The sequence below is a fragment of the Pseudophryne corroboree genome, chromosome 3 (genome assembly GCF_028390025.1).
Source record: "Pseudophryne corroboree isolate aPseCor3 chromosome 3, aPseCor3.hap2, whole genome shotgun sequence".
NCBI classification, from domain to species: Eukaryota; Metazoa; Chordata; class Amphibia; order Anura; family Myobatrachidae; genus Pseudophryne; species Pseudophryne corroboree.
This window is the reverse complement of record NC_086446.1, coordinates 712,360,162-712,373,920: the sequence shown is the minus strand read 5'-3', so window position 1 is coordinate 712,373,920 and position 13,759 is coordinate 712,360,162. Positions and strand designations below refer to the sequence as shown.

The 13,759-nt window shown below is 47.5% G+C and overlaps 1 protein-coding gene across 1 annotated transcript in view; it reads right to left on the bottom strand.

Annotated features, from left to right (window-relative positions):
* The window catches only part of LOC135056673 (alpha-2-macroglobulin-like), a 174,711-nt gene that overhangs the window by 31,517 nt on the left and 129,435 nt on the right, over positions 1 to 13,759 (bottom strand). The window contains exons 28-29 of the mRNA XM_063962123.1: positions 12,484 to 12,646; positions 7,726 to 7,931 (exon numbers count right to left, since the gene is read on the bottom strand). Of these exons, the coding sequence (XP_063818193.1) occupies positions 7,726 to 7,931; positions 12,484 to 12,646 (369 nt within the window). The remainder of the gene's footprint in view (positions 1 to 7,725; positions 7,932 to 12,483; positions 12,647 to 13,759) is intronic.

The window sequence follows — 13,759 nt, the reverse complement described above, 5'->3', positions numbered from 1 at the left end:
GACTGGTTGGCCACCCGTCGTAGAGGATGCATAATAAAAAATATGTTTTGGTGATGGAGAATTAGGGGTTGGTGGGAGCTGAATGCAAATCTATTTTGCAGATGGATCTTGCTTGTGTCCTCACTGAACTCACTGGTGCAGAACTCAGCCGCATCTCTACCTGAGCCTGAAGAGCATAACTCAGTGGCACTGTCAACAGCTGGCCATGTGCGTGAAAAGAGATGGCTTAAGCCTGGAACTGTGTGCTATGTAGAGTCTATTACAGACACACCTGTTTTCAGACAGATACAGGTATCTAGAAACAAAGATAGGGCTAATACAAGTGTGCACTGCATACTAGTGATGAGCGGGTTCAGTTCCTCTGAATCCGAACCCGCCCGAACTTCAGCTTTTTTCCACGGGTCCGAGCAGGCTCGGATCCTCCCGCCTTGCTCGGTTAACCCGAGCACGCCCGAACGTCATCATCCCGCTGTCGGATTCTCGCGAGACTCGGATTCTATATAAGGAGCCGCGCGTCGCCGCCATTTTCACACGTGCATTGAGAGTCATAGGGAGAGGACGTGGCTGGCGTCCTCTCCGTTTAGAGAAGAGAGAGACACAGTATTTTGGGGAGCATTATTAGGAGGAGTACTACTATACTGTATACTACTATACTATACTACTTGCTGAAGTGATATTATAGAGTCATAGGGGGAGAGGACGTGGCTGGCGTCCTCTCTGTTTAGAGAAGAGAGAGACACAGTATTTTGGGGAGCATTATTAGGAGGAGTACTAAGTACTATACTGTATACTACTCAGACACAGTATTTTGGGGAGCATTATTAGGAGGAGTACTACTATACTGTATACTACTATACTACTTGCTGAAGTGATATTATAGAGTCATAGGGGGAGAGGACGTGGCTGGCGTCCTCTCCGTTTAGAGAAGAGAGAGAGACACAGTATTTTGGGGAGCATTATTAGGAGGAGTACTACTATACTGTATACTACTCAGACACAGTATTTTGGGGAGCATTATTAGGAGGAGTACTACTATACTGTATACTACTCTACTACTTGCTGAAGTGATATTTATAGAGTCATAGGGAGAGGACGTGGCTGGCGTCCTCTCCGTTTAGAGAAGAGAGAGACACAGTATACTATTTTGGGGAGCATTATTAGGAGGAGTACTACTATACTGTATACTACTATACTACTTGCTGAAGTGATATTTATAGAGTCATAGGGAGAGGACGTGGCTGGCGTCCTCTCCGTTTAGAGAAGAGAGAGACACAGTATACTATTTTGGGGAGCATTATTAGGAGGAGTACTACTATACTGTATACTACTATACTACTTGCTGAAGTGATATTTATAGAGTCATAGGGAGAGGACGTGGCTGGCGTCCTCTCCGTTTAGAGAAGAGAGAGACACAGTATACTATTTTGGGGAGCATTATTAGGAGGAGTACTACTATACTGTATACTACTATACTATACTACTTGCTGAAGTGATATTATAGAGTCATAGGGGGAGAGGACGTGGCTGGCGTCCTCTCCGTTTAGAGAAGAGAGAGACACAGTATTTTGGGGAGCATTATTAGGAGGAGTACTACTATACTGTATACTACTCAGACACAGTATTTTGGGGAGCATTATTAGGAGGAGTACTACTATACTGTATACTACTATACTACTTGCTGAAGTGATATTATAGAGTCATAGGGGGAGAGGACGTGGCTGGCGTCCTCTCCGTTTAGAGAAGAGAGAGACACAGTATTTTGGGGAGCATTATTAGGAGGAGTACTACTATACTGTATACTACTCAGACACAGTATTTTGGGGAGCATTATTAGGAGGAGTACTACTATACTGTATACTACTCTACTACTTGCTGAAGTGATATTTATAGAGTCATAGGGAGAGGACGTGGCTGGCGTCCTCTCCGTTTAGAGAAGAGAGAGACACAGTATACTATTTTGGGGAGCATTATTAGGAGGAGTACTACTATACTGTATACTACTATACTATACTACTTGCTGAAGTGATATTATAGAGTCATAGGGGGAGAGGACGTGGCTGGCGTCCTCTCCGTTTAGAGAAGAGAGAGACACAGTATTTTGGGGAGCATTATTAGGAGTACTACTATACTGTATACTACTCAGACACAGTATTTTGGGGAGCATTATTAGGAGGAGTACTACTATACTGTATACTACTCTACTACTTGCTGAAGTGATATTTATAGAGTCATAGGGAGAGGACGTGGCTGGCGTCCTCTCCGTTTAGAGAAGAGAGAGACACAGTATACTATTTTGGGGAGCATTATTAGGAGGAGTACTACTATACTGTATACTACTATACTATACTACTTGCTGAAGTGATATTATAGAGTCATAGGGGGAGAGGACGTGGCTGGCGTCCTCTCCGTTTAGAGAAGAGAGAGACACAGTATTTTGGGGAGCATTATTAGGAGGAGTACTACTATACTGTATACTACTCAGACACAGTATTTTTGGGAGCATTATTAGGAGGAGTACTACTATACTGTATACTACTATACTACTTGCTGAAGTGATATTATAGAGTCATAGGGGGAGAGGACGTGGCTGGCGTCCTCTCCGTTTAGAGAAGAGAGAGACACAGTATTTTGGGGAGCATTATTAGGAGGAGTACTACTATACTGTATACTACTCAGACAGTATTTTGGGGAGCATTATTAGGAGGAGTACTACTATACTGTATACTACTCTACTACTTGCTGAAGTGATATTTATAGAGTCATAGGGAGAGGACGTGGCTGGTGTCCTCTCCGTTTAGAGAAGAGAGAGACACAGTATACTATTTTGGGGAGCATTATTAGGAGGAGTACTACTATACTGTATACTACTATACTATACTACTTGCTGAAGTGATATTATAGAGTCATAGGGGGAGAGGACGTGGCTGGCGTCCTCTCCGTTTAGAGAAGAGAGAGACACAGTATTTTGGGGAGCATTATTAGGAGTACTACTATACTGTATACTACTCAGACACAGTATTTTGGGGAGCATTATTAGGAGGAGTACTACTATACTGTATACTACTCTACTACTTGCTGAAGTGATATTTATAGAGTCATAGGGAGAGGACGTGGCTGGCGTCCTCTCCGTTTAGAGAAGAGAGAGACACACAGTATTTTGGGGAGCATTATTAGGAGGAGTACTACTATACTGTATACTACTATACTACTTGCTGAAGTGATATTTATAGATTAGATAGTGTGACTGTAAGTGTATTATCTGACTTGTGGGGGAGACACTGACAGTGGGGAGCAGTTAGAGTCTGAGAGCAGGACTCAGGAGTACATATAACGTACAGTGCACACTTTTGCTGCCAGAGTCAGTGCCACACTGCCATTGTTGTGACCACACTGACCACCAGTATAATAATATATTTTGTGATTGTCTGCTTAGGACTCGGAGTCATGTGCTGTTTGGGGAGGGTTTTTTGGAAGGGACATCCTGCGTGACACTGCAGTGCCACTCCTAGATGGGCCCGGTGTTTGTGTCGGCCACTAGGGTCGCTTATCTTACTCACACAGCTACCTCATTGCGCCTCTTTTTTTCTTTGCGTCATGTGCTGTTTGGGGAGGGTTTTTTGGAAGGGACATCCTGCGTGACACTGCAGTGCCACTCCTAGATGGGCCCGGTGTTTGTGTCGGCCACTAGGGTCGCTTATCTTACTCACACAGCTACCTCATTGCGCCTCTTTTTTTCTTTGCGTCATGTGCTGTTTGGGGAGGGTTTTTTGGAAGGGACATCCTGCGTGACACTGCAGTGACACTCCTAGATGGGCCCGGTGTTTCTGTCGGCCACTAGGGTCGCTTATCTTACTCACACAGTTACCTCATTGCGCCTCTTTTTTTCTTTGCGTCATGTGCTGTTTGGGGAGGGTTTTTTGGAAGGGACATCCTGCGTGACACTGCAGTGACACTCCTAGATGGGCCCGGTGTTTGTGTCGGCCACTAGGGTCGCTTAGCTTAGTCATCCAGCGACCTAGGTGCAAATTTTAGGACTAAAAATAATATTGTGAGGTGTGAGGTATTCAGAATAGACTGAAAATGAGTGTAAATTATGGTTTTTGAGGTTAATAATACTTTGGGATCAAAATGACCCCCAAATTCTATGATTTAAGCTGTTTTTTAGTGTTTTTTGAAAAAAACACCCGAATCCAAAACACACCCGAATCCGACAAAAAAAATTCGGTGAGGTTTTGCCAAAACGCGGTCGAGCCCAAAACACGGCCGCGGAACCGAACCCAAAACCAAAACACAAAACCCGAAAAATTTCCGGCGCTCATCTCTACGCATACCTGCCAACCTGACCCTCTCCATGAGGGAGAAAATGCTCTGCTCCTGGACTTTCCTGGTAATGTATGATTGCCATCACCTGTGGTGAGCTAGTTAATTGATAAGAAAGGTGTTTCACCACAGGTGATGGCAACCACACATTACCCGGAAAGTCCAGAAACAGAACATTTTCTCCCTCATGGAGCGGGTCAGGTAGGTAAGTATGGTGCACTGATATAATGGGGCTTATACCAAGCATTTGATTAGGTGGATAGCAGATGCATAGAACTGTGCATATAGGGGGTAATTCAGAGTTGATGGCAGCAGCAAATTTGTTAGCAGTTGAGCAAAACCATGGGGGTCATTCCGAGTTGTTCGCTCGCTAGCAGTTTTTAGCAGCCGTGCAAACGCATTGCCGCCGCCCACTAGGGAGTGTATTTTAGCTTAGCAGAAGTGTGAACGCTCGTGCAGCAGAGCACCTGAAAATCATTTTGCGCAAAACAAGACCAGCCCTGTAGTTACTCTTTGTGTGCGTTGATTCTAACATCGGAGGGACGGCTTTTGACGTCACACACCCGCCCAGCGTCCGTCCAGCCTTGCCTGCGTTTTTCTAAGCACTCCCTGAAAATAGTCGGTTGACACCCAGAAACGCCCACTTCATGTCAATCTTCTTGCATTCGGCCGTGCAATTGAAATCCTCGCTAGTTCTAGTGCAAAACCACAAAGGGCTTTGTACCCGTACGTCGCGCGTGCGCATTGCGGTGCATACACATGCGCAGAAATACCAATTTTTTGCCTCATCGCTGCGCTGCGAATGGCAGCTAGCGATCAACTCGGAATGACCCCCCATGTGCAGTGCAGGGGGGGCAGATGTTACATGTGCAGAGAGAGTTAGATTTGGGTGGGGTGTGTTCAAACTGAAATCTAAATTGCAGTGTAAAAATAAAGCAGCCAGTATTTACAAAATAACCCACCCAAATCTAACTCTCTCTGCACATGTTATATCGGCCCCCCCTGCAGCGCACATGGTTTTGCCCAACTGCTAACAAATTTGCTGCTGCTGCGATCAACTCTGAATTACCCCTATAGACAAATATTCATAACAAAGGGAAGATGTATCAAGTCTTCAAAGGAGTGGTACAGTTGCCCAAAGGAAAAAAAAATGCTTTAAGATAGCATTTTTCAAGTACATTCTACAAAATGACAAGTATAAACTGATTAGTTGCTATGGGCAACTGCTCCACTTGTCCGCCCTGGGAATGGGAGTCAGGGTCAACACCCATTGGTCAACAGTGGATAGGTCGACATGAAAAAAAGGTCGACATGAGTTTTTTTTTATGTGGGGGGTTTGTGTCGCTTTCTCTGTCAAGTGACTGAGTACCCTTGCATGGCTCGCTGCGTACCCTTGCATGGCTCGCTGGGTTACCATTTCCAATCGTAGTCCACATGGATCATAAAGTATGAAAAAGTTAAAAATATGAAAAAAGTTGTGAAAAACTCATGTCGTCCTTTTGCTATGTCAACCTAGCACATGTTGACCTAGTGAACATGTCGACCTAAAAACCATGTCGACCTAATGAGATCAAATAACAGTGCTGCCCTTCCATCCATAAATGAAAAAAGTTTGTTCTCCATAGAGCAGGGTGAGACTGTCTGGTGATGACAGGTGACCACCAGGCAATAAGTAGCAAGGGGTCTCATCATTTTAAAAAGTGTTGCAAGATATATGCTGAGGATGGGCCACACTCATCTTCTGTAGCCCAGGGGATAACGAAATATGGTCCACTTACAATAGCATAAATCCCACTGCTTGGCAAGAATACGTGCATATATTCCCATGTGCATCAATATTAAAATGTGCTTCCAGGTGTGAAGACTAGATATTGGGGGAGGGGGATCTTATGTCAGTCGTAGGCAGCTGAGCCTTATTCTCCCACAAAAAAAACTTGATTTTTATGGATGCCCCCACAGAGCCGTCTTAACAGCAGTGTGGGCCCCTGGGCACAGCAATGCACCGTGCCCCCTACCCATCCTCCAGCGGTAGGGGTGGGGGGGTGTGCTATCAGTGGCATCTTTAATGTCCCGCGGCCCGCGGGTTGTAGGGGGTGTTCTATCTTCCGCTCAGCATGTAGGACCTGGAGCTGCTAATCACTCCTTTACTGCACAGATGGTGGGAGATGAGGTGGGAGGCAGAACACTAAACTGTGGGGCATTGGGCTGAATGAAGGGGCCCTGTTACATGACTTTGAGGGTGGTAGGGGGTGTTTAATATGTAGGGGTGGGGTGGATAGTGGAGTGGGCTTAATATTAATAATTTTCTGTTGGTGGGCAGCTTGCTTGACTGCAGATATCTCATGTTCCTGGAAATAGATTTCTTAGCTTTGAATGGGATAAAAAACTAGAGATTCCCCCCTTTCAGCAGGTACTGGGCACTTGGGGATCAGAGTTCAGAAGCCAGAGCTCGAAAATATAAAACTGCATATTAGGCGTGTGGAGCTGGAGCAGGGACCAGCTGCTTGAAGGCTAATATCTCTAGTTTTGGGCAGTAGAGACAAGCTGCCAGTGTCCACCAAAAGGGGAGAATCCCAGCATTTGGAGTATACCCTCAGAAAAACTCTATGTCAAACAGAACCTGAGATATTATCTGACTGGGTAAAGCAAGTAACAGGCTTGGATAGGGACCACTGCTTTGAAGTTGGAAATCTCCGGTTCGCCAGTGCCGATTTTCTAACATCTGGAACCCCTGGAAAGAGGGGACCTTCAGCTATCAGCCTAGGGCCCTTATACTCCTGGAACCCTTGTGCAAGAGCCCATTGAGACCATATGAAATGACGGTCCTGGGCCCCCATGCTATATTTCAAGTATATATGCACTTTTGATGTCTGCTCACCCTCTAGGGGCAATTTGATGGAAGACACATGCGCACAAATCACACTGTTATTAAAATACGTGAACAAGAGGAAAATTTCAACGTTTAAAAAATAGGGGGCGTGGTGGTGGTGGTGGTGGTTGGGGGATTAAAATGATATAATGGCCAGGACCTTAAATAAAATTTTACTTTACCACCATACGTGTCCCTCTCTGCGCTCAGTCCTGCAAATAGATGCATTTGCAGAAAGGGCAATTCACTGTGGGGCAGATGTATTAAGCCTGGAGAAGGCATAAGGAAGTGATAAACCAGTGATATGTGCAAGGTGATAATGCACCAGCCAATCAGCTCCTAACTGTTAATTTACATATTGGAGCTGATTGGCTGGTTCGTTTATCACCTTGCACATATCACTGGTTTATCACTTCCTTATGCCTCCTCCAGGTTAATACATCTGCCCCTGTGTATCTTTTTTTTCTCTGGTATTACTGAGCTTTACTGACTCGAGATCACTGTTATTCCCCGCTCTGTACACCCCATTATATCACCTGTGTGGATGAGTATCCTCCATATGGATTTTGCTGTTTGCTCAACCAATTCACAATCTGTGAAGCTTTGCCCAGGTCTTTTACGGAGCCTGAGACAACAGCCAGGAGCATATAGGCCGTTGTCTCCACCTCTGCAGATGGAGCTCGGTACCAGTACGGAACATCAGGGGCAGGAGCCGACTCCCGTTCCCAGTGCAGCTGTCCTTCTGTAGATACAAAGTGTGACATGTAAAATATATTGATGGATAAACAAACACACAGGAATCGTTATGATTAGAAGATGGGATATGCAGTAAAATCAAATAAACTGAGCTAACCCCACATTAAACGCCTCACCTGTGGTCTATATACATGACCCTGACATGGGCTATCCTGCTTTATAATATTATACAAAGAAAGGACAAGTGCCCTTTAGTATAAATATCATTTATAGACTATGGCGGTAATTCCAAGTTGATCGCAGCAGGAATTTTGTTAGCAGTTGAGCAAAACCATGGCCCTCATTCCGAGTTGTTCGCTCGCAAGCTGCTTTTAGCAGCAGTGCACACGCTAAGCCGCCGCCTACTGGGAGTGACTCTTAGCTTATCAAAATTGCGAACGAAAGATTCGCAATATTGCGAAAAGACTTCTCTGTGCAGTTTCTGAGTAGCTCGAGACTTACTCTTCCAGTGCGATCAGTTCAGTGCTTGTCGTTCCTGGTTTGACGTCACAAACACTCCCAACGTTCGCCCAGACACTCCCCCGTTTCTCCAGCCACTCCCGCGTGTTTCCCAGAAACTGTAGCGTTTTTTCACACACTCCCATAAAACGGCCAGTTTCCGCCCAGAAACACCCACTTCCTGTCAATCACATTACGATCACCAGAACGAAGAAAAAACCTCGTAATGCCGTGAGTAAAATACCAACCTTTATAGCAAATTTACTTGGCGCAGTCGCAGTGCGAACATTGCGCATGCGCAATTAGCGGAAAATCGCTGCGATGCGGAGAAAATTACAGAGCGAACAACTCGGAATGACCACCCATGTGCACTGCAGGGGAGGCAGATTTAACATGTGCAGAGAGAGATAGAATTGGGTGTGGTGAGTTAAATCTGCAATCTAAATTGCAGTGTAAAAGTAAAGCAGCCAGTATTTACCCTGCACAGAAACAAAATAACCCACCCAAATCTAACTCTTTCTGCACATGTTATATCTGCCTCCCCTGCAGTGCACATGGTTTTGCCCAACTGCTAAAAAATTTCCTGCTGCGATCAACTTGGAATTACCCCCTATATTGGAACAGATCGGGCAGAATTAGGTTCTCATCTCAAAACCTGGAGATATTGGAAGACGCAAACATCTGCCATGAAATGTCCTAGAATAGGGTAGACTCCCGCACAGATGAGATAGAACAAAGGAAAATAGTATATAATGTGCGCTGTACTGGACGATTAATTATTCCAAAACAGATGTTTTAAGGCCCGTACACACTGGACGATATATCGCGGGTCCGTCGGCCGGGGTGTACGGCCGATACGTCTGTGAACGCCGTCGTTCACAGACGTATCACATCGGCCCCGCAGCACAGCCGACGGCCAATACCGATATATTGGCGCGTCGCTGTGTGTGTGTACGGGGGTCGGCCGACCGCCCGTACACATGCTGCGGCGGCCGGCGGTGATTGACAGCTGAACTGGGCGGGCGTGTGTACACGCCCGCCCAGTTCATGACGTCAGTCCCTGACAGATCGGGCAGTGTGTATGCACAGCACACTGCCTGATCCGTCCATAGATATATCTGCAGATCAATTGATCTGCAGATATATCTACTAGTGTGACTGTGTACCCACCTTTAGAAAACTCTACATCTGACCTTAAAAGAGCCTTTAGTGTTTCACTAAGGTTTCCAAGGCTTTTCTCACTCATTCAGTGTACACATTATGGGGGAGATTTACCAAGGTTTGGAGAGAGATAAAGTGGAGAGAGATAAAGTACCAATTAATCAGCCCCTATCTGCCATGTTACAGGCTGTGTTTAAAAAATTGCAGGAGCAGATTAATTGGTACTTTCTCCAAGCTTTGATACATCCCTATGTTTCTATTTCACCATGTTTTACATGGCAATGACTATGAGTCAAAAGCTCATGCAGCAGCATCTATTGTACTTGTATACAAACATTTGGCCGAACGTGCAAGGCCTGAGATGCTCACTTCTAGCGTGGTAATAATGATTAGTTCATCCTTATAAGCCATCATTTGTGGCACTCCAGTATTGCTACAGTACATTATGATACTTCTAGTGGGTTGGGTAGGATATGCCTACGGTCGGGATGACGGTGGTCAGAAGACCGACCGCGGCATCCCGATGGTGAGAACCCCGAAAGGGGCTAGGTAAGTAAAGATTCCATATCCCAATGCCCCCCTAACCCTAGCCCTTCCTGCAGCCTAAACCTAACCCCCCCCCCCCCCACACACACACACACAGCCTAACCCTAATCCTCCCCGGTGATGTCTAAACCTAACCCCCTCCTCCCGCAGCCTAACTCTATCTCTTCCTCCCCCACAGCCTAACCCAAACCCTCCCTGGGAGTGCCTAAATCTAACCCCCCTCCCTGTAACCTAACCCTCCCTTTCCCGCAGCCTAACTCTAACCATCCCCCCACTGCCTAAACCTAACCTCCCCCTACGGTTAAAATGTAGGAGACCCCTGTATACTTACTTTTAGGATATCGGCAGTCGCGATTCCAGCGTTGGCATTCCAAGTGATTTTGGAGTTCCAGCACCGGCATTTTGGATGTGCGTTGGGATTCCAGCACAAGGATTTTGAGCCCCGGTATCCTGACCGCATCCCCTTTTACCATGCTTACTGTATATCAGTTTTTCTCTCATTGTAGCCAGAGGCGTATCTAGGGTAGGGCGAGTGGGGCACGTGCCCTGGGCGCCTTGGCAGGCCCAGGAGAGGGGGGCGCCGTCGGCGGCCAGGGCATCATGCCCCACTCGCCCCCGTCACGCCGAAAGCTGAAATGTGAGGGGAGGAGAGCGCACCGTCTCTCCCTCCCCTCACCGCCGCTGAAAGCCATAGCAGCGCTGCTGTGTCCGGCCTCCGGCGGCGTTAGCCAATCAGAGCTTGCGGTCCGGCTCCTGATTGGCTGCCGGTCTGCGAGCTCTGATTGGCTAGCGAACCGGCACCACACAGCCACCAGAGACCTGTCCTGGAGCGGTGAGGGGAAGGAGAGGGGCTCTCCTCCCCTCACATAGAACACTGCGGTGACTCGGTAAGTGACCGGGGGGGGGGGGGGGGGGGAGGGGAGGGCACAGTGGGACAATGTAACTGGCACAGTGGGGCATGTAACTGGCACAGTGGGGCATGTATCAGGCACAGTGTGGGGCATATAACTGGCACAGTGGGGTATTGTATCTGGCACTGTGGGACAATGTAACTGGCACTGTGGGACAATGTAACTGGCACTGTGGGGCAATGTAACTGGCACTATGGGGCATGTATCCGGCACTGTGGGGCATTGTATCTGGCACTGGGGGGCAATGTAACTGGCACTGTGGGGCAATGTAACTGGCACTGTGGGGCATGTATCCGGCACTGTGGGGCATGTATCCGGCACTGTGGGGCATTGTATCTGGCACTGTGGGGCAATGTAACTGGCACTGTGGGGCAATGTAACTGGCACTGTGGGGCATGTATCTGGCACTGTGGGGAATGTATCCGGCACTGTGGGGCATGTATCTGGCACTGTGGGGCATGTATCTGGCACTGTGGGGCATTGTGTCTGGCACTGTGGGGCAATGTAACTGGCACTGTGGGGCATTGTATCTGGCACTGTGGGGCATTGTATCCGGCACTGTGGGGCATTGTATCTGGCACTGTGGGACAATGTAACTGGCACTGTGGGGCAGTGTAAATGGCACTGTGGGGCAGTGTAAATGGCACTGTGGGGAATGTATCTGGCACTGTGGGGCATTGTATCTGGCACTGGGGGGCAATGCAATTGGCACTGTGGGGCATGTATCCGGCACTGTGGGGCATTGTATCTGGCACTGGGGGGCAATGTAACTGGCACTGGGGGCCATTTTCAGTGGCCACACCCCTTCTGGAGCGTGACCACACCCCTTTTTTGGCGCGCGCGGCTTCGGCGCGCGCACATGCTTCTTTTGCTATGTTTTTTTTTTCCTTTGTGGGGGGGTGGGATTTTACATTTTGCCCTGGGCTCCAAAAACCCTAGTTACGCCTCTGGCCACAGTGAAAAGAGCAGAGAAGGGGGCAAATGAAGAAATTGCCCACAGCAACTGCACAGTTTTGAGGTAGCATTTATCAAGTACATTCTATAAAATGATATGTAGAAGCTGATTATTTGCTATGTGCAATTTTTCCACTTGCCACTACTCCACTCTCGTCACTGATTGATACATTACCCCATAAATGTCTGTGCATTATAGATAAAGACTTAAATGAGGAACCTTATAATATGGTTCCAAACATGATGGTATTTGATCTGAGATACTGGAGGGGATGTCATGGTGGAAAATAGGGGGAATTGTGCAGTGAATCATGGCCACTGTTCATTGGGGCGTGGCCATCATGATGCAGTTCACTGCAAATTGTATCATAATGCCTACAGACCAGTGAAGTGGGTGTGGTGTGGTGTGGTAGGCTGGTCCCAGAAGTCCTGGAGAGCTCCGCAGTATTAGGCAAGTATGTATGTTCTGGTATGTTAGTATAAAATACCTATGCACCATAGTTATCTGTAGCTAAGCCTATTACTTACCGCCTCGCACTGCTTTTGCATCCAATTTATCCATCATCATCTTCCTGAGCTCTGTCTCTCCACTCAAAGTGAAGGTGTAGGCCAGAAGAGCCTGGGTGTATACACTGTTCACATCCACAGCTGCCTTCCGCAGGTAGGACATAGCGTCCCTAACCAGAGGATCCTGCCAGGGAATGGTATGAGTCTCAATATTGATGGTATTAACGATAACATGCAAATTGATAATTATCTATGAATTGTGTTTACTGTAAGTGGGTAAAAATACAAGTGATGAATTACACCATGTAGTAATTTAAGGTGCTACACTTCCTGTATTTTAATTAAATGAATTGTTTTTGAAATATATTTAATTAACTTAAAATTGTGCTTCTCCCTTTTGATCTGTGTATTGTTTTACTGACAGAGGGAGGTAATTCAGGCCTGATCGCTGGGCTGCTATCTTTGCTGTTCTGCGTTCAGATAGATGCCGCCCCCAGAGGGAGTGTAAATTAGTCGTGCATGTGTGCGATTGCATGTGTACGCCGAGCTGCAAAAATCCACTGTGTGCAGTCTCTGCGCAGCCCAGGACTTACTGATCGGGGCCAGAGCTGACGTCAAACACCCTCCCTGAAAACACTTGGGGATGCCTGCATTTTTCTGGACACTCCCAGTAAACGGTCAGTTACCACCCACTAACGGCCTCTCCCTGTCAATCACCTTGCGAACGCCCGTGCGATCGGAATTATCGCACCATCCTGTCGCTGACTGGTAATGCCTGTTGTTGTCTGATGAATGTGCGCATTGCGGTGCATACACATGCGCAGTTAGGACTTGATCGCCCGCTGTGCGAAAACGCACAGCACTGATCAGGTCTGAATCACCCCCCATGTTGGTATGTAAAGCATAAAAGCAGGCAACCGGGCAAAGCCATGTTGCACTGCACGCAGTAGCGGATCTTGCCACGGGCAAGCAGGAATTTTGCCCGGGGCGCTGCCTTCCGGAGGGCGCTGGCGCCATCTGGAGGGCGCCTCACCATGGCAAGATCCGCCACTGCTGTGCCCTCCGCTGCCCGCTGTGTCCCCCGGCTCTGCGTCTGTGGTCCCGGCTGTGGTCCCCTGTGAAGGGAACTAGACGCGTGGCCTCTAGTTTCCCTTCGCGGAGAGGACCTTTGCTGAGCGGTGCGTGATGACGTAATCGCGCACCGCACAGCAAAAGTCCTCTCCGCGAAGGGAACTAGACGCTACGTGTCTAGTTTCCCTTCGTGGAGAGGACCTTTTGCTGTGCGGTGCGCGATGAC